This window comes from Salminus brasiliensis, chromosome 1 (genome assembly GCF_030463535.1).
Source record: "Salminus brasiliensis chromosome 1, fSalBra1.hap2, whole genome shotgun sequence".
NCBI lineage: Eukaryota > Metazoa > Chordata > Actinopteri > Characiformes > Bryconidae > Salminus > Salminus brasiliensis.
In genome coordinates, this window is record NC_132878.1 from 24,206,168 (window position 1) to 24,227,575 (window position 21,408).

The 21,408-nt window shown below is 38.9% G+C and overlaps 1 protein-coding gene across 4 annotated transcripts in view; it reads right to left on the reverse strand.

Annotated features, from left to right (window-relative positions):
* lrch2 (leucine-rich repeats and calponin homology (CH) domain containing 2) overlaps positions 1-21,408 on the reverse strand; it is a 68,439-nt gene that overhangs the window by 24,959 nt on the left and 22,072 nt on the right. The window contains exons 2-16 of one of the 4 annotated variants that reach the window (XM_072675166.1): positions 16,765-16,909; positions 16,230-16,356; positions 15,970-16,075; positions 15,696-15,832; positions 14,321-14,451; positions 13,727-13,814; positions 13,326-13,373; positions 11,754-11,850; positions 10,904-11,004; positions 10,731-10,795; positions 6,602-6,706; positions 5,039-5,107; positions 3,024-3,083; positions 1,827-1,875; positions 608-646 (exon numbers count right to left, since the gene is read on the reverse strand). In XM_072675166.1, coding sequence (XP_072531267.1) covers positions 608-646; positions 1,827-1,875; positions 3,024-3,083; positions 5,039-5,107; positions 6,602-6,706; positions 10,731-10,795; positions 10,904-11,004; positions 11,754-11,850; positions 13,326-13,373; positions 13,727-13,814; positions 14,321-14,451; positions 15,696-15,832; positions 15,970-16,075; positions 16,230-16,356; positions 16,765-16,909 — 1,367 coding nt within the window. The remainder of the gene's footprint in view (positions 1-607; positions 647-1,826; positions 1,876-3,023; positions 3,084-5,038; positions 5,108-6,601; positions 6,707-10,730; positions 10,796-10,903; positions 11,005-11,753; positions 11,851-13,325; positions 13,374-13,726; positions 13,815-14,320; positions 14,452-15,695; positions 15,833-15,969; positions 16,076-16,229; positions 16,357-16,764; positions 16,910-21,408) is intronic. The other 3 variants (XM_072675191.1, XM_072675173.1, XM_072675182.1) reach the window with 3 other exon arrangements.

Genomic DNA, 21,408 nt, shown 5'->3' on the forward strand with positions numbered 1-21,408 from the left:
TGACCCCTTGGTCTTTATGAAGTCTTCACTTACATGCTGGATTTGAGATAAAACTGAGGTAATGATGATCGCATGATGATGGCATTTTATACTTTATACTTTAGACTAATAGCTTGTGTTTCTGTCATTTTTCTGTTCAGTCTCGCACTGAATGAAGTGTTAATGTGAGTCTGAAACCGTTTAGTCCACTAAGCATTTCTGTTGAGTGTTTAAATAAAATTAAAAAAAAAATAAAATAAAATAAAAACTACAATAAAATCTTTATTTTTAAGATTAATCAGAGTAGACCCCCTGTCCCTTGAAGCAGCTTCACACAGTCTTGACGGTATCTAATAAGCAGCATTAAGAGGAGCCTCTTGGGCTGCTTTAAAAAAAAGTTACATCGATTCATAATTTTTTAATTTATACATAAATGCAAACTTTATCATTTCAATTTTCACTTATGTCAAAGTGGCATAACACATGCATTTGATCAAGATATGTCCAAAACATTTGAGTGGTTCTGTACAGTTGGTTAACATTAAACACGAGATGGAATAAAATGATTGTGGCAATAATGATGAGGATAATGATGATTATGATAATGATGATGGTGATGATGAGAGACCTCTGAAAAAGCTGCGTCTTCGTCTGTGAGGTCCGCATCCTTTAGAAAAGACAAATGGATCGACAAACAACAAGGGGGAAAAATGCAATGAGCTGGGTAAACATGTACCGGTATAAACAAAATGATGCCGCCTTAACAGTTTACCTCATAGCCTATTAAATACAATTTAAACAAAATGTGAAGGCGGGCTACAAAAGGTATTTACATTTTCTTTGTAAACCATGCAATTTGAAAGGCTAAAATGGTTTCATGTGTAAGAATTTTTTCCAAGAAAATATACGGGAGAGCAAACATCAGCTAAGTCAGCAAAGCACTTAGCCAAGCTATGTAACTCTGCCATGGAAAATGAAAGTGCATTTAGCGGCTCAGAGAAAGGATGACAGCCATTACTTGGACGGAGTTTGCACCCATGTTTACATACAATCATTATAGACATGACTGTCATGGCAATCTTTGGCTTCAATGAGAACTCTTGTGAACTCAATGTGAACTCTTCTTTAAAAAGAAAAAACATGCACATTTTAATGCTGAAATCAAAGCAGGGTCAAAATGATACATACAGGCTCAAAATTGTAAATACAATCAACAGGATTATTAATTTAGTGGTGCTGAAAGTTCCAAATGTCTTGAACCTGCTAAAGCCAAGGCCTTCCATTTAGTAATCATGATTGACAAGCTGGGAGCTTCTCTGTGCCCACATTAAAAGGGTTTGTTTGACGGTGTTCATTAGATTGACCAACTCACAGTATGAGGGGAAAATACAAGGAGCTCAGTGCAGTTCTAAGAAGCATGGTCGCAGATTTACTCAAGACCGGAAAGTCTCTTGGAGCCATTTCTAAACAACTACAAATTCCTAGACCATGATTTCAAAAGTTACTAGGAGATCTAACAGCACAGTGACCTCAAACACACATCAAAGATAGTTGTGGAAGACCTAAAGCAGGCTAATCTTGAGCTTTTGGAAGTGCTTTTCCAAAGTAGTGACCTCAAATATGTGGATATATGTGGACCTCAAACATATTTAAAAGTTGGGTCCGAGCCAGTAGAGTGGGCAAATTTTTAAACCGTTATTCTGTGTACTTAGATGTGCCGTGTTTGTATTTTAGATCCTGTGTTGATTTAAGAAAATATCCAACAAAACAAAAACTGCGCAAAATTCTTGTTTGCACTCATTCTGCCCCAGGAAAAAGGTAATAGTGTGCATGTATACGTGCATTACCTGTCCACATACTGCTGAAGCTGCACTGCTGCCCTCATCCAGTGATGCACTGCCAAAAAAATAATGCACAGAAAATCATGTAAAAAATGTAACTATTTTTCAAAAGCCTAGAAGTGATTTCTGGCACTGAAAGAGCTGTTCCTGCTCTATTACAGACCAACATCTGCTAACACAACAATAGCCAACAGTAACATTTGAAAAATGTTTATATTTTTTCAAGAAATAACAAATAATGAGATATTTCTTTAAAAAGGACAAATGGGTGACTAAATCAATGTCGGGAAATCATGCTATTCTTAAAAGATAAGAGCAAAAAAACACCCTGAAATGACTTAGAAAGTTGATTCTTCTGTCTCAGATTTACAATATTAAAACATAATACCTATTGGAGTGTAATCAATAACAAGGAACTTTCCGGACAATTAGAGATGTCTCGACCTGATTTAGGGCCGATCCAAGCATGCTTAATGGTTTATACAGTGGCTTTTAAAGTTCTGCTCCAGTTGCTATACTTTAGCTATAGTTTTGTTGTAGCAGAGTGCCCTCTGGCAACCTCTAGGTGCTATTAACAGACATGATTCTCAGCTGACACAGTGAGGAACTTCTCAGAAGGTAATGAAACCGCAGTGTGGAACTACTTTACAGTGAAAAATATGATTCTTGTGCTTTGACTTTTTAATATCATTGTGCTATTATTTCAGAACACAGTTCAGTGAGACACTGTTACAGGTAACAGTTAATTCTACCTGTAAGTTTCCCATAAGGGGAAAAACACAGACATGGCTGATCCAGGCAGACAAAAAAGTGACAGAGGAGTTCCTGAAAAAGAGGGCATAGCCCCAGGACCTGGTGTAATTCAAATCTCGTCTAAATAGGGCTTAAGCCTGCATTATACGTTGAAACAGCAGTTATCAGTCCCTGTTATTGTTATATTGGAATTATAAAAAGTATACAAGGTCAACTATTACAAACACTACCAGTGGATGAAGAACTTAAAGTATTGTGGATTAAGAAAGATATTTTTCTTTTAAATAAAAATATATTCAAATAATGTATTGGATGGCATAATATAAGAACATAACTTAATTAACATTCAATTTCAAAACAAAACAACACAAAAACAAATTGATCAAGGCATCCCTAAACACAATCTAGTATTTGTGTATGGAGGGTACATGTGTGTATGCATGTGTATACCTCCTAACAGCCTGTGAGGGAGATCTTTGCTTGCTGCTTCCTCCTGAATGACTGAGAAACCTATTGGATCAGAACCAAAAACATTACTTGTATAACATCATGCACACATACAGACCTTTTTTACAACATGGTTCAGGGAAATGTGGCAGAACTGAAAACAAGTGCATGCATTCGGACTGTACTGAAACATCAATAAACAAAAACTCTTATGAACTTTCACAATGAGGTGTGAAATACAAAATACTTAAATTGTGTTTTAGTGACAAATCAGACCAAAGGATCAGAAAACACGCAGAAGGGTTATAAAAACACACATGCTTCGCACAAACAAGAACCCCACCAAACACCAGGTATAAAAAAAGTGAAGAAGCAACAAACAATTTTTTTTCTTTCTCCATCAGGGACATGATACCGACACGCAAAACCACTCCCAAACATTCGATCTATTGTGCCTAGTGCACATTCCTAAGCTAATGAAGAAATAACCCAAAATGTTGCTGATGTGGAGCTATTTCACAATTAATGATGGCAACCCAAACAAAGACTGCAAACTACTCTCTATTAAAACTTAAAGAGAAGGTACTTCAGCATCTTAAAATGCAACACAAAGCTGAGCACAGAGTTAATTGCTAGCAGCAGATGCCAGCAACCAATACTGCAGCAAACACTAGCTAGCAAGAAAAGAATGTCTGCACACAACCCTTAGTCTGTGAAAATAACAGAAGCTCTTATCAAAGAAGCACAACACTGTGTAAAAGCACCTCAAGGGCTTTACAATTACAACCTTTTGGAGTAGAAATGTCAGTCCAATGTTTTTGATTAGTTTAAAGATTTCATTCTCCATCGAGTTGTGCTGCACACAAAGCAATTCTGTGGGTCCCACACAGCCCAAGCAATAGCAAGCACATTTGAGGAAATGGTCAGGACATGGGACATTCCTAATCGCTTTGTCCACATTGTGGTCCACTTCAGCTGACGGTAAACAATTGCTTGTTTGCACAGCGGAGTGTGGCTGACATTGTGGCGGACGGACGCAAAAGTGTTGGGCATTTCAAGCATCCTACCGTGGTAAATTCTCAAATAGAAGACATTTAATAACAGCTCAACCAGATATTTTAAAATCTCCATTAAGACGTGGACACGTTGGAACAGATTCTACATGCTGCAGTCTCTCATTCATTTCCATACCTAGAACGAGCAAGTGAGGTGCGATAGACTAAACAACAGAGATTAACATCGACTAACGTCAATACTACTGCATCCATGTGTATGTATACACACGCATATGCACACACACTCATACACACTGTTCTTGTTTTCACAAGGAATTCATTCACACACCCATCCACACATAAAAACACATTCACAAACACATACTTTCCAACATTTATGGACGTCACTCACACATGCATGTCTACACAAGCTTGCCAACACCCACACATAGGAGTATGTCTAAAGAAATACACGCACATGCATGTTTGTGTGCAAACTTACACAAACACACATACACAACGGAGGTGTAACGATACACATATTCTCTCATGGTTGAAGATTAAGTTTTATGTGTTAAAAAGGTGTTTACTCTGCAGAGCTGTAATTACATACTACACCTAGCCCTCTAACAAAACACACCCCAAAAATGGACTGTGATGGCAGTGGTTCAGTCCTAGAGGTTAGGTGCTCTATGTTTTCTCCACTCTAACACACCTGGCCCAGCTCATTATCAATTTGTTAATGGATTGAATCAGGTGTGCAGGATAAAGGAATAGTTTGAGGTCTCAGCAGTGGGATGGCAAAAAATAAACCCCACCCCAACTTTGCTAGGATGCAGCCAGATGCCTTGTTTAATCACGGACAGTGGTTTCCAAAAATAATGGTAAATCCGAGACCCACAGAAGACAGTTAGGGTTGATACATTGATTACCATTCGTTTTTTTTTTTAATGGAAATCGTTACACCTTTCACAAACATAAGCATGGTGAATGTACACAAGGACGTTCTCTCTTTTGCTCTACCTGTGTGCTCTTCCTGCAGCCCTCCTACGGTGGATTAGACTTTCTGCTCTACAAATTAAGGACCGCCTCCTGATGATCACATGGTCATGTGAGCACCATTGTGTCCCAGTATGGGGCAACAAGGCAGAAGTTGAATGATGTGATGGAAGATGAGGGACAAGAAAGAAGGAAAAGGGAGGAAAGCATGTAACATTTGTTAGTTAGCAGATGATTAGAGGAAGGATAGTGTTTGTGTGTGTGTGTGTGAGAGAGAGAGAGAGAGAGAGAGAGAGAGAGAGGGCAAATGGGAAATGATGTAATGAAAGAGAGGGAAAAGGGAAAAGTCTTGATCATTCTGAAATCAGTGCTCTGGAGTTCATTTCAAGCTCTTGGTGTGGTTTGGAGTGTGTGAGAAGCCTGTTCACTCATGGCGCTTCTGATGGTCTTGCAGATTTCTCCTTTTCAACACATGGAGAATTCGACCTTTCCTCTCTAGAGAGTCCGCCCAGGTGCCTGTTCAGTCTCTTGTTCCTTCAAGACTTGATTACTTGATTCTGGCTGGTCTCCCTTTGCGAAGCATCAGGCCCCTGCAACTATTTTAGAATGCAGCGTTGTGTTGTATTTCAGAATGCACAGGTTGTTTTTAACGTTTCTAAATTTAGACATGTAGCTCCTCTGCTGCGTTCTCTTCACTGGCTTCCTGTAGCTGCCAGCATCAGATTCAAGTACCCTAACGCTGGCCTACAAAACCAAGAACAGCCCCTCCGTACTTGATGGCGATGGTCAAAAGCCGATCAGTAACAAGAGCCCTTCGAGCTTCAAGTACTGCTCGGCTTGACCCATCATCCCTTAAGATCCACGGAAGACAAACATCCAGGTATTTTTCTGTCCTGGCACAAAAGTGGTGGAACAAACTTCCCCTGGATGTCTGAACGGAAGAGTTGCTCGCTGTCTTCAAACGCAAGACCCACCTCTTCCGAGAATACTTGGGCGAAGTGTAGTGTTGAGTATTATGGTGTCCGAGTTGACTTTTGTGTTTAATAGTATCTAAGCTTAGAGGTATCTTTGGATCATAGTCTATACAAATTAGTTATGGGTATTTTCTGAGTAAGTAGCGAAGCACTTGTGTAAGTTGCACTGGATAAGTGCCTTAAATGTAAAAGTAAGGAAAGTGGTGGAAGAGTCTATACTGATATCGCCATTAAAAGCGTATGTTGTCCAGTATGGCTAAAAGTGGGAATGGCTCCTTGTTTGCATATTCCAGCACAAGGACATGTCACGCATCCAGTTACTGTTATTAACTAAATTAATGTCCATTGTCAGAATAAACTGTGAAAACCAACTGGCTATCAGTTTGCAAAAATACATTCATACAGAAGTCACATTTGGAATCCCGCAATTGACCCACAGTTTGGAAAACAATCCCAGAAATAGTCATGGGTGAAAAAACTATTTGGGTGAAAGCTATTTGGACCAAGTGTGAAAACACTCTAAGAGTGTTGAGTGTCTGTGTGGCATTTACTACTTTCTGATATTCTGCAATGTATATGTAACTGAGTGTGTTTTCCAGTGTGTGTTAGTCACCTGTTTTGTTGCTCCTGTTGAAGAAGCTGCACTGCTATCTTCCTCAGGTCCAAAACTTCCTTCAGTTCATCCTCCTCTTCCTCTGCAAGCTGCTCTTTCTCTGATCTGAAAGATCAAATAACAATATACCACCACTTACACCCTCGAGCACATAACCACACACCATTCTACTCTGCCACTACTATGTTTTTGGGGATTTTACTATACTATTGCTAGCCCATTCAGAGTATTTATGTTGATCCTCTTCAACCTATCTGTCCAAGAGCAGTTGGTGAGCTGCACACCCAGGCTTTTCATAAAAAATGTTTCCTTTTACTGTACAAAAAAGCTCAATGCTGTCTTTATTGTTGGATGTGCTGGATAGTTTCTGACTGAACTTGCAAACATATAATTAAGCTTGCAGACATATGCATACTGAACTATGGAAAATGGTTACATTTTATAATATTATGCAATGTTATAAAAAGGTTAAAATGACATCTCTGTCCCATTCATTTTTCTTTTGTTTTCACATCACATTCTTATAATAATCAGGGATGCTCTCTTATCCAGCTGCAAGTGACAGTGTGTTGAATGAGAATGTTACGTTTTGAGGAAAAAGGGGGAAGCTTGCAAGCCTGAGAACACCATCCCAACTGTGAAACACATTGGTGGCAGCATCGTGTTGTGGGGTTGTTTTGCTGCAGGAGCGACTGGTGCACGTCACAAAATAGATGACATCATGAGGAAAGAACAGTATGTGGAAATACTGAAGCAACATCTCAAGAGATCAGCAAAGAAGTTAAAGCTTGGGCGCAAATGAGTCTTTCAAATGGACAATGACCCAAAGCATACTGCCAAACTGGTTACAAAGTGACGTAAGGATAACAAAGGCAATGTTTTGGAGTGGCCATCACAAAGCCCTGATCTCTCTCTCTCTCTCTCTCTCTCTCTATATATATATATATATATATATATATATATATATAAAATGTATGGATAAAGCTAAAAAGGCATGTGCGAGCAAGGCGGCCTACAAACATGGCTCAGTTACACCAGTTCTGTCAGAAAGAATGGGCCAAAATTCCTGATAACTATTGTGAGAAGCTTGTGGAAGGATATCCAAAACGTTTGACCCAAGTCATACAGTTTAAGGGCAATGGCATCAAATACTAATGAAATGTATTTAAACTTTTAACTTTAAAGAAAGTAATAAAAATTGTCTTAAGAATCCCTCTCTCATTATTCTGGCATTTAGCAAATAGAAATAATTTTGGTAATCCTAATTGACCTAAAATAAGAAAAGTTTATTCTGATTTCATGTCAGAGAGGGACAAAAAATAATGTTTATATAATCATTTTATATATTTATATAGTATATGTAAACTTCTACTTCTACATTATTGTAAATTAACAATAGAATGGTTCAAAATATATTTTAGCAGGTGTCAAAGGTGGTGTCAAGTGTGGGAGGCACTGTATTGTCTAAATCCTAATACCTTTGCTACCTTCACCAGTTTCACCAACTTCTTGAAAGGTACACAGGACACAAACAAAAGATCAAAAGCAAAGGCTCCTCCCTCACAAATGTTGCGACTAAACGAATAAACCCCTGGCAACACTTCTTTGGAAGATGATTCAACTACTTAAAATCTAAAATACAATAACAAACAAAATGAAAAAAAGAAAAAAAAAAATGAAAAAAGAAAAATTTAATGATTTGCTTTCCGAGAAATTCCGCTGTCAGAAGGGCGTCCCATAATCCTGTGACGCCACAAGTCCGAAACCCCCTATGCCACAAACTCACATAAACACATACACGATGCAGATGAGGCTGTGGACCTGGGAGTTTTTTTCTTCTGAAGCAAAAAGTGAAAATTAATCATGGGACTCCTTGGAACTCTTTTTTTTTTTGTTTTTTGAGGATCGTGGACCATGCTGCTATTTCCTGCTGGTGGTTGCTTCTTTGGAATATATTACCCACACAGTTTCAAGAAGAGGCAATGCTGTCGGCTAACAGACAGTATTAAAAGCTGAGGTACAAGTACTAGTGTGGTCATTACACATCCTGCTTTCCAACTCTTTTCAATCGCTGATTCAATTATCTAAGTCTCCGATACATTAATGTCTACATCTAATGTCTGCATTACTATGAGCTTGTATAAACAACACCATATTCCTCTCCTTATCTGCAGGCTTATTATCATTATAAGTTATTAAACATAAGATGTATTTTCTACTATAATTACATACTCAAAAAATACTACGTATTTTTGTAATTATTATAAATGAGCAACTACCATAAATGATTCAGTAACAATTCTAAGTGATTTGGTAAACATTGTAAACATTTTTGCTAATAAACCACACATGTACTTGTAAGAGTGAGGAATTAAAGTAGACCCCCATACAGCCTTTTAGGGGTTCACATTATGTAAATCTAATGACTAAATGATGTTAAGGTCGAAAAGTGGCAGATGTAGATTATGCTGTATTTAACACAACATGGTTAATGTCAACACAACTGTAAGAATCTGATGTGGAACTGACCAAACCCAGGTGAAAGTGAGGAATGAGGCAGTGACAGAGGGTAAAAGACAGAAAAGACAGTCTCATCTCCTCCTATTTGTTTGTCTTTCTTATGTTTGTTTTCTCAAATGCCTATAGGACTATTAAGTGTTACTATAGTTCATTGTACAGTTCTTACACACACACACACACACACACACACACACACTGGATAGTTTTCTACCCTGACCTTCCCCTGAGAATACTGGGTGTGGGCTATAATGATGCAATACAGTTTAGCTTTTCCAGGTAAAGCGCAACATTTCTAAAGAAGAATGAGTCATTCCATCAGATCAGACCAGTCTGTGGGTAGCACTCTTTCTGTTTCTCTCTCTCGCTCACACACACACTTTCTCACACTTGCACACACACTGCCTCTCACACACATTCTCATGTATTCTTCTTCTCTCTGTCTGATACACACACACATACACACACACACAGATTATATCTGCTCCAAATTATTCATTTTAATCCGATCTTGGATTATTGACTTCTGGTGAAAGTTCCTGTATTTTTTATTGTCCAAGCGTGCAGCCCTAATTAGCGATATTCCAATCCGATCCAGTGACTCGGGATCGGGTATCGGCCCAGACATTTTTAAAGGATTGGGCATCGGCTTTTAAGATATGTGTCCACTTTCGATCCTATGGTTTGCTGTAGCAGAGTGCCATCTGGCGTCCTCTAGGTGCTATTAATAGACATGATCCTTAGCTGCTGCAGACAAACTTCTTATTTTTTCAAAAACTACCGTAGAAATCAGCTCTAAGCTAGAGTATCGCTGTAAACTTGATGCAGCAACAAACGGCACCCCAAACAGCAGTTTGTTAGTTAATATGTCAGAAGATGATGGTTTAAACTCTTCACTCTTTCATTAAATGTTTGTCTATTTTCTGCTTGTTTTTGTCCACTCTGCCAAAACCAGCCAGTTTGGTTGTAGTTGTGCAACAACAAATATATACATATATTTTTTACATCTATTACAGTCTTTACTCTTGAATTACACCTGGTTAGAAACACACTGCTCCAGTAAGAGAACCACATTCCTTTCTTTGGTTCTAAACCAGCACCGAAAGCTACATTTATTAACGAGGAGGAGGCTAATGCACACATTTATGGTATTTTGCTGGATTAGCATACTGGATTTAGTAAGATATTAAAAAAACATCACAAAAGCTTAAAACAGTCATTAAAAAAGGTGCTGCAAAACAAAGTAAATCAGGTTTGATTATATAATGTCTGATTATAGAAGCTGTTTGTGATTTTGTGTACTTGCACAAAACACCTAAGTTATGGGGCTGTATTATTTACAGAAAAACAAAGACTGAAAGATTTAATAGGACTGGTATTGGCCGACAATCAGCTCAGATCGGATCCGGGGGAACCTAGATTGGGACATCCCAAGCCCCGACATATGCACCCATAAACAAACTTATGTGCCCTTTCTTTCTCCTTCTTTTTCTCACAAATACACACACACACATACAAACACAGTAGCATAAACAGAAACTGCCCACTGACCTCTAGTGGACTTAAAGTGGTAGAGCACAAAATATAAGGTGCTGTCTGTTCAGGCCCTTACCCAGATTCTTCCTTCCAATTCTCCTTGTCTTTGCTTTGGTGTGTTTTAAGAACTCTCTCCAACTCCTATAAAACAAAGAGAGAGAAGAGAGAGACATAGTAATTACATTATGAATAATTTAATGTATTGAGGTTCATCACTGTTACGGACAACAGACACTGTGTAGATTATACCTTTATACAGGACACATAGGGTGTGTTGCGTGGTAAGTCTCCCTCAGAAAGTGTTGCCTCTTCATCTTGGTTTGGGTCAATGAAGTCATACGGGTCCTGATCTGTGCACACATCCGCACACACACACATTCCAGGTATCTTAAGAGTTTTTAAACTCTAAAACTACTCCAAATAGGAAACAATTATAGAATGCACACATATTGAGGGGTGTGACGTATACTACACATTCAGGCTACACCTTTGACATATGACTGTAGTATGAGAAAAGACTATATGGCTGTAGGAGGGAAGAGAACTTGAGTTCTGGGATGGCTGGACTTCTGGGTGGCTTCTGCTTTAAGCTAGAAGGCTGGAGCCCCTCAATGAACAGGGATTATACTTAGAGACTTATACAAGAGACTAAAGATTAAAACTGATGTATTTGGGTGCATAGTATTGATTTGTGAAGTAAATTAGGTAACTCTCGTTGGCCATGTTAGTTTGTATCCATGGTCATATTAAGCACAATTCTTGTTTCTCTGTAATTTTCAAAATATAGTGATTATTACCCGCTTTTAACCCCCTTTCTGATCTCATATAGCCACCCAACCCATCATTGAGACAAAATACCAGTCATCACCTTCTTTCTTGACTACACACAAATGATCGAACACACATGGCACAACTCCTGGAATAACCCCCTCACACACATACTCTACACCCCCGCCCTCTCCTCTCCCTTACTGTGCCTCGTGTATGTATCAGTATTACGTCCTTGTCCTCCAGCGCAGAAAAATGTTTTCTGATTTACAATTTCCATTGATCTTAAGCATGCAAGTCTCAACCACACAGATTTACACAAATATACTACCTTTACTTGAGTCCAGCTTGCACAGAAGTAAGTGGGCATCTGCCCTTGCTGTCTCAGATACCTGAGAATGTAGACTGATAGTGTCATCATCAGAGGGCTGGAGAGAGGGAGAAACAGAGAGCGTGAGTGGGCGTGTAGTGTAGTGTCGAGTGTAATGGTCTACATGTTGATTTTTGTGTTTAGTAGTATCTAAGCTTAAAGGAGTCTTTGGATTCTAGTCTATATAAACTAGGTAAGAATATTTTTCTGACTAAACAGCGAAGCACAGCACTTTTGCAAGTTGCTCTGGAGTAGACTGTCTGCTAAATGCCATGTAAATGCCTAAAATGTGAGTGTGTGAGAGAGAGAAAGTGAAAATTGAAATAAATAGTTTACATGTGTATATTTTAATCAATTAATTAACAGATGTTTTGTTAATAATTAAATAAAAACAACGTAACCCCTTGGGCTCCAGAACTTTTATTGCACCCTAAGGATTACTAATGGGTAACTACATGCAAAGCAATGCAAACAGGCTGAGTTGTTCCAGAAGGAGCGTTTTACAGTTATGTACTGTGAAATGGTAAACAGTTGCACTATGGGATTGTGGGGGAGGGCCAGAGAAGACAAGAAACACAATTCTGACAGGGGTTGCCTTTGGTAAGTGCAACCTGATATTTTTTGGGAAGAAAATCTAACTTCACTTTAATTCAATAATACTCATTATCCACTGCCATGGGTAATTTCATAGTGTGAAGGGTGTTTTGTGTATGGTATCAGGTATCACTCTTGGAAGCTAGGTGTTAGCTTATTGAAGCTAATAGTACTTGGCTCGACTTGGCATGTCACTTTTATTAGCCTAGTAATTACACTTTCTGTTGCTTGCCATATTGACTGTAACCCACGTTGTGCCATGTCTAGTTACCTGTGCTAAGTTTGGTTACCCTTGTTGCTATGTAGCTAACATTTGAGTCAAGCTGGCACACATGGCTGAAAACAGCACAGAATAATCCTGATGAATGTGTTTCTACCTGTATGTTGTCTTTATCTGTTACACATGACCATGACTTGTCCTCACAAGTGGTCACTGGCACTATATTCACAACACAGCAACACCAGGTGTAAGGAGCTAACTGTGTGGACTGTCCACTGGAGATCTGATCCTTTGAGGTGAATGTCAACACCAAGTGCAGACTGGGCCACAGTTTAAGTCAGAGTGTGTGCCCTCAGGTGATCAGTCACTCAACACCTTATTGCTGGTTTGTGTTTTTTCTCCCTTATATTCAACTAAGAGCAAGCCAATCCTTACCATTTCAGAGATGCTCAGACCTTTTTTCCCCACACCCAACATGGTGACTATTAAAACAGAGGCAGCTAACAACTAACATATAGCGTAGACCTTTACATGGTACTGTTGTTACCAAAAAAGCATAATGCTTTGGCTTATTTGTGTTACATTGCTGTTATAATGTAAATATCTGGATGTGATACATTGAGCTAACAGCATGTCCATCAAACAGCTCAATTTGACACAGGCTAGTTCTTGTGTAGCCATGCCCATCTCTAGCTTTCATCATCCTTGTCATCACCTACCTGTGTTACTTTAAAGTATGGCTTTACTGTCTTCATGCAACAACTGAGCTGTAAATCAAAATAGTGTATTAGTGATGCACATGGTATGTTATCTTGCTGTGCTATGTGAACGCAGCATGCTAAAATGTTTGATTGAACATATTTTTCCTGCAGCACACTCACAGCCTATTTCGCAAGCATCCGCAGGTAGGCAATAATCTGAATGTCAATGCTTGAATCTCTCAGCTCCCCCCAACCTGTTTGCCCAGTATGACTGTAGAGCTGCAAATTTGATTCCACTTTTTTGTGTACCTCATTAAGTAAATGAGTACTAGTATGAATTATGATATCCAAACATTTGGAAACCCATGCCCATCACAAACACACGCACACATATATGATGGTTAGAACTGTGAGTGTACCTCTGTAGTGGATAATCTCTTATCACCGTTGTCGCTGCCAATACCTGAATCAGGTCCGTGGTTCTTACTTGGGTAAAAATCCTCCATACTACAGACATCCACACACACACACAGACACACACACACACACCATCATATTTAGACAAAGCTTGCTGAAATCAAAGTAGTACTGGTGGGCAGTGTGTGTCGGGGGGGGGGATCACTGTGTAACTGCATTTTTGGACTGTTTCAGTTTATAGCACAGTATAGTGGACTGACATTTTAAAGCCTAGAAGTGCCTATCACATATTTGTATTCTGCAAAAACCATAACTAAACATAGAGCGCATATTTTATTTCATTTTATGTAATGAATCAGGTTGTTAGTGCTAACATTGTAGTAGCAGCCATTTTCATGTAGCGTAGCTTTTACTAGTGGCTGTGTCTATGTGGGAGTGTATGTGTGCCTACTGTCGCTAGCAACACAGTGATAAGCATTTGTGCGGCGTCTAAAAACAGCTAACACCTGTGTGAATTTGGTGTAACGGCTTTTGACAGTTGCTGTGTGGGTGGATGGCAGGATGATGAAGCAGAAAAGTTAAAAGCATGTACATACCTGTCCGTAAGCTGCTGTGGTAAACAACGTTTGCCCAGTGTGGGGAGGTCCAGTGAGTCTGGCTTTTTATCCATCCGACATGCCTGCATGTTCAAATACTTAAAGATATGTATCTTCCCCTTCAAACAAATCTGAAACCACAGGTTCGGAAAACACAGATTAGTGAGAAACAACATAATGAACACTACATATATATGTAAGGCATGTAAATCTGACATCACAATGATTTCATTAGTTTCACCATATTTTAACATGCCTGATTCAAATTTTGAAAAAGACTGTGGATGTTGTGATGTTGTAAAAATCAACAAAATAAATGCCACTAGATGGTGCCAAAACACAACTTACCTAGCAAAACTACTAAGAGTGCCAGAAAAGTATCACCGTTCAGATCATCAGTTGAAAAGTGAGTTGAAAAATGATTACTTTGCTATTCTAAGATGGGGCTCAGTTTGAAATAGGTTCTGATCACATAGCTATGCACAGACCGATCAACCATGACATTAGTACTACATGCCTAATACTGAGCAGGTCCCCCTAATGCCAGCACAACAGATCTGACCATTAAAGGCATAGACTCCACACGTCCGCTATAGGTGTCTTGTCCTATCTGGCAACAAAATATTAGCAGCACATCCTTCAAGTTCCAGTAAGATGCGAGGTGGGGCCTTCATGGGTCACATCAATGAGCCTCAGTTGCCCATGACCCTGTCGCAGGTTCACTGATTGTTGTTTTTTTTGGACCTCTTCTGGTAGGTACTGAGCACTTCATACCAGGAACATCCCTCAAGACCTGTATGCAGTTTTGGAGATCTAGCCATAACAATTTCACTCTTGTTAAAGTGGCTCAGATCCTTATGCTTGCCCATTATTTCTGCTTTTAACACACCACCTTCAAGAACTGACTGTTCACTTGCTGCCTAATATATCCCTTTCCTTGACCGATGCCACTGTAGGTATTCTAAATATATTCAGTATATACATTTGTAACCAATTTCTCCCATATTCCCAATTACTTTATACCAAATCTCACTAGAATGTGATCACTTAAATGCATAGCTTAGCAGAAATTGTAATATAACCACTTCCACCCTTATCTGGGATTGTCTTAAACCAAAGTGTCCTTTATATGTTTGGTATCTAGAAAAGAAAGCTTGTACTCCACCAATTAGCAGAGTGAAAAAATACATGCCTAAATAATAATCATACACCAAGCGACACTGTGGGCAAAAAGATTATCATACAGTATCAGACAGCACATGTTTTTTGACAAACAGTCCTTTTAATCACTGCTATTAGATGATTCAAACATGCAGACTTGCATTCATTACTTAAACAAAAACACACAGACACACACACACACAAACATACACACCTGGGCAGGAGGGGACTGCATGGGGTTGTTGTCGAGGATGATGTGCTGCAGCTGGCTGAGTTTACGGTAAGATGGAGGGATTTCAGTGATTTTATTACAGGAGAAATCCAACCTGATTAATGGCAGATCGGACAACTCTGAGAAAGGGAGGGAGAGAGAGACATCTCATAAATTTCGTAATAATTACCGTATCAGTGATGTAAAATGGAATAAGTATAGGAACACATCATGTGTGTGTGTTCGGGTGCACATGAGTGAGTGTATGAGGGTATACCATCAGGTAGGACTTGTAGGCAGTTTCTCCTGATGTTGAGTTCTCGTAAGGCGAGAAGTTTCCCCATCTGAGCAGGAAGCACCTGAATTTCATTACAACTGATGTCCTACATACATACACACAAACATACACATATCCAAATTACAACAAATTACACACAACAAGCTTCTCTCCCTTTCTCTCCCTCTCTCTCTCTCTCTCTCTCTCTCTCACACACACTCCTCTCTTTTTCTCTCTCACACACACATAAACAAACTAACCAATTCCATGAGGTCTTTGGCTTTGCCGATCTCATCAGGAACAGACACCAGTTTGTTGTTGCTGACCACTAGGACCCGGAGAGGAAGGTTGAACAGAAATTTGGGAAGGATGGACAGCTGATTTCGGCTGAAAAATATCAACATACATAAATGTTTTCTTTGTTGGCTTATAATACATTGACATTTTAAGTACACAAAGGACTATATAGCAACACAGATTTTTTTTGCATTATTAAATCTGTAGAAAACACAACAATAATGTGCTTGATCTCTGACAATGATGACAAAGAAGGTCAGTTCCCTGACAGACTGTTACCATGAAGACAACCTTTTTACCACACTCAAAGAATTTACAAACAGCTATATTTATTCAAACACTGGTTGGAAAGGCAAAACTTTAAATTGTATTAACTTTTTAATATTTGCTTCAGTGGCTTAAGGTGGGACTAAATCATTTCGTAAAAAAACTGTAATCAAAAGTTGCTAAAATTAGAAGTTCTTGCACCCTTACTTCTCCCACACAAGCACTGCTCACCTGATATTGAGGTATGTAAGCATCTGTAAGTTTACAATAGCTTCTGGAATCATCTTGATGCAGTTGTGGTAGAGGTTGAGTGACTCCAGCGGAGCGAACATACACACTTCTGGGGGGATCTCTCCGAAGCGGTTCTTAGACAAATCTAAAAAGAAACGTGCAAATGCAGCATGTTAATAGAGCACACAAGAGCTGGAGTAACAAGCTACAGCAAGGGTGTTTAGGATCATCCTAGATCTGTTGCGTCATGCATTGACCAAGCCCATCATCAACATCCTGAAAAACTCTTTTGCTTCAAGTCCTGTCCTGACACAGTGAGTCACAGTGTTTCACAGGTAAGCTCTGTAAGTTTGTGGGCGTTTACGTGCATCACTATTATTAGGGAAAAGGAAAGCGGTCCTCCACTAATTATATTTTTTAAAGTTTCCTTTATTGCTTTCTCTCCTTGTTTTAAGTTATGATATTTTGTAATTAGTATGTAGTCTTGTGCAAATATTTGGGCACCCCTGGTCTAGCTGTCATTTTGTTGATTTTCTTAGTGTAAAAAGATAACATCCTCTGCAGAAAATGACGTAAAAATGACTTTTTCTTTTACATTACCTTTGCACATTCCACTTATTAAACTTACTAAATATACCAATTGTGCATTACAATGGCTTTTTGTCACAATTATTTTTTGATGTAGAGGATCCATTTTGAAACTTTCACCTGGGGTGCCTAACAGTTTGCAGAAGACAGTTGTTAGACAGTTGTTCCACCGGGCAGTGGAAGTAGCAGTGTCTCTTTCCCCAAAACCTACACCTGTGGACGTCAGAGGGGTTCAATAGCTTTGTAAGCCCATATGCACACTTCTTAACCATAAACACAGCGTTTTGCGACAGGCATCCTTCTCACTGTGTATGAGAAGTATCCCAAAGCTATCAGCCTTCAGCTAATGTTAGCATAGATGAATGAAGCATTCGTCTGATTATTTGCTAAGAAGAAAAGAGCATAATGCTGGAAAAAGAAAAGATAAATAGCATTTGTAATCCATCTTGCCAAATCAGGAACCCATTCTGCTGCGAGACTCGGCTCGCACAACACACGGACACAAATCCCATGATAAATGGTTCCTCTTCCTCCGGTTACTGTTTTATTTCAGAAGCAGTTGAAAAATTTACTGGAAAATATATTTAGATAAACGTCACGTCAGTAAATATGCAACAGGAGCTGCGGCTGTATGATTCATGACAATCATTTGTCTATCCCGTTTCTAGCTCCACCAATGCCATGCTTAGTACCCCAACACCAGTCACCAAGCAAAAACAAAGGCAAAGACAAACTGTCTGGTACTGCATTGGCAAGTGTAACAGTACCACAAGATTGATCTGCTTCTCAGACTGATCAATGTGTCTTAGTGTAAGGTGTGGCTCTAGCCTAGCTCTCTTTATTTACGATCAGTAATGCTTCTAAACCTTTCCCGTAAGTGTCTGGGCTCAAGGCTAGAAGATTCAGGGAGGGTAAACCTCAGGAGGCTACTGAGGAAACTGTGTGTGTCATGTTACAAGTGCCTGCTACACATATTCACTCAAACAAGCCAACGCCATGAAAGTACTGGCTATTTAATTCAGTATGGTATGTGTGTCAAGACCATCATTTCTGCACTCATAAGCAGCGATACATTTCCTATAACAATAATAGTGACAAAAAGTTCGTAGTATTAGAAAATGCACTACCATTAATATTAAGTAATACATTTTAAAAAATAAAACTTTTTTATTAATCACATCACAAAATGGACTACAGTTTAAACACTATTTACGGCCTTTTTTGCATGCTTTGCCAAACCTTCATCTGAAGTAAAATAATATTTGCCACGACTGAATTGTCAGCCCCATGTGAACAGTGGCTGGTATAAATGAGCTAGACGGCAATACATGAAACCCACAAGACAGTCAACTACAGGTTGTGTTAGAATGTGTGAGATTATCTGAGTGCTTTCTTTAATCTGGGCAACTTCACCCACTGTGTTACCTTCCGGCCTTCTCCTTTTAATTGGGCTGTTATAGTCAGACCTGCCGGAGTCGTCAGACACATTCTGATACTGCACAACATTCTCTGCTCTCTATAAAATTCTATAAAAAGTCCCCTCTACCTGCATCAAACCAGCTGCCACCTACTGGTCCAACCAGCACGCCCCCCACCCACCACCACCCACAGCACACCCGCCTACCACTGCTACCTGTCTAATGACCATGTTAAAACCTAAAAAAAAAAAAAAATGGACTCGTAACTATCTGTCACTTGGACTCTTGGACATTAACTATCTGTTGTATCTGGTTTGGTAACTTTTATCATTAATGTTTAAATAGTTCTGACCAGAGGAGGATGGGTCCCCCTTGTGAGTCTTGGTTCCTACCAAGGTTTCTTCCTCCAGCTCTGAGGGAGTTTTTCCTTGCCACTGTCGCCATTGGCTTGCTCACTGGGGGTCTTTGATTCATCATGTCTTACATTATTTTCTTCTTTGTCTCTGTCTTTTATTAATCACTATTTATGTAAAGCTGCTTTGTGACGACAACAGTTGTAAAAAGCGCTATACAAATAAATCCCACATTCTAAAATGGCAAGAGCAACATTTACTTCCTAGTTTTCACACATCAGACACACCAAAGTGCATGTGTAACAAAGTCTGTTACAGATGGCATAACTGCATAATCGAGAAAACTGTGTGACAATTTGGACGTGCAGCATACATGATGTTAATTAGTAGGGTAAAGGATTCCTTTACTTGTTAGTTCAATTAATAATGGGAAATTTCTTTAGGGGGAAATTGTATAAATTGTGACAGTAATGCAACAGTATGTTCCATTTATGTTCAACGATTCAGGAAGTAATGGAGAAGAGAAAAAAAAACTCAAAAGGTCAAAAAGAGTTGACAAGAAGAGGAAAAACATGAATCGGACAAACACAAAGAATTTAACCCCCAGGGGGCCATAGGCTCAACTTAGTGAAAATAACTTTCCGTGATACGGGTTCTGTGCTGATTAGCCAATGAAGCGTGGAGTACTGTTGTGACACACATTTGCTAAGTAGTGGGATTTACGTGGCAATGTTTTTTAAACCTAAGGTGTGCTCCAAACTTTAGAACAAATCATAAGCAAGGCTGCACCTTTCACACAAACATTAACACCGAAGCATATTATATATCTGTCCATATGGCTTGTTGATGCTCTGCTTTCACTAGCACTGGATTCAATCAAGTGTCAGGGAACCCTAGGACCAAGCTGAAGCTTGGACATCATTGAACCTTTTAACAGGACAATGATCCCTAAGTATTACTCCAAGGCTTGGTTTTAGACAAATTCCTGCAAAATTCTGGAGTGGTCGTAACAGTTGCCTTATTTGAACCCAATACAAAATCTTCGGAGGGATTTGAAGAAGTCAAATCTGGTTTCAGAACACAAATCCAAGAGCATTTCTGAACTGGAGTGCAATGTCGATGATGCAGGTCAAAACAGTACAAGGGTGCTTTACTAAGTACTAAAGACACTTGCCAGGAGGGGGTTGAATAATTTTGAAACTGCAGTAGTCATTAAAAGTTGCATTTTGTGTAGAATTTGGAGAAGGCACTTGCTATATTACCTGTTCAATTTTACAATTCCATTCATCATGTAATTTTGACAGAATACAAAAAAAACAACTTAAATGAATAAAACAAAAATTACAAGTTTACTGCATGGCAGATATAATCTGAGATATCAGAAATCATTTTATTAAAAAAAAAAAAAAAAACAGTTTAAAAACATTCCAGGTAATTATTTCTAAATTATTGGAGACATTTTGGAGCAATTCCAGTTACAAGGTTTTCTTAGTGATGATTTGTTAATAAACCATACACATCTGATCTCTCACCACATCAAGAGGAAAGACACTTCTATGAAACACATACACATTCACTTAATCATGCACAATCCACAGAATTACTACACCTTCTAAGGAGAAAGACTGAGGCTGCTTGCCTGAACCACCCACTCACTAACCTACATACACAAAGCCTAGCACACAGAGAAAGAGAAGGACTTTCACGGAATCACTGTAAAAAAATGCGTGTGTGCACATGTGTAAGCAAATGAGTTTGGGTTGGGAATATCTGGCTCAAGATTAGGAATTTGTAAATGACTCAGTGAAGCAGAACAGTGTAGGAAATGCAAATGTGTGTAGGTGAAAATAAAAAGGAGTGCTGGTCGCTACAATTTAACAGGTACATACAGATCTATTGGCTGCTGGTAAAATAACAAGAAATTCAAGCATAAGTTCAAGCGAAGCCATGTACATTAACCCCTTAACGCTAAAAGGCTTATTACACATTAAGGAATATTATTCAGTAATTACAGGGACATCTGTGGAAACTGGTGGGGCTATTGTTTGGTGATAGAAGTTTGTAGTAACACTTTTAAGCCTGCTGGTAGTCCACTGGCTTTTTAATGGGTTAAATGTAAACCATCAAAATAAAAAATAACGGGCAAATAAAGAGGGAGGCGCTAAAATGGGATTTTTATGCAGTTGCCAGTATCTGATATGTTTTACGTACATATAGCTTTAACTATGTTATGTCCAATTACAGGGGAAATTTCTAAAATTGTTAAATAAATAGTCCAAATTAAA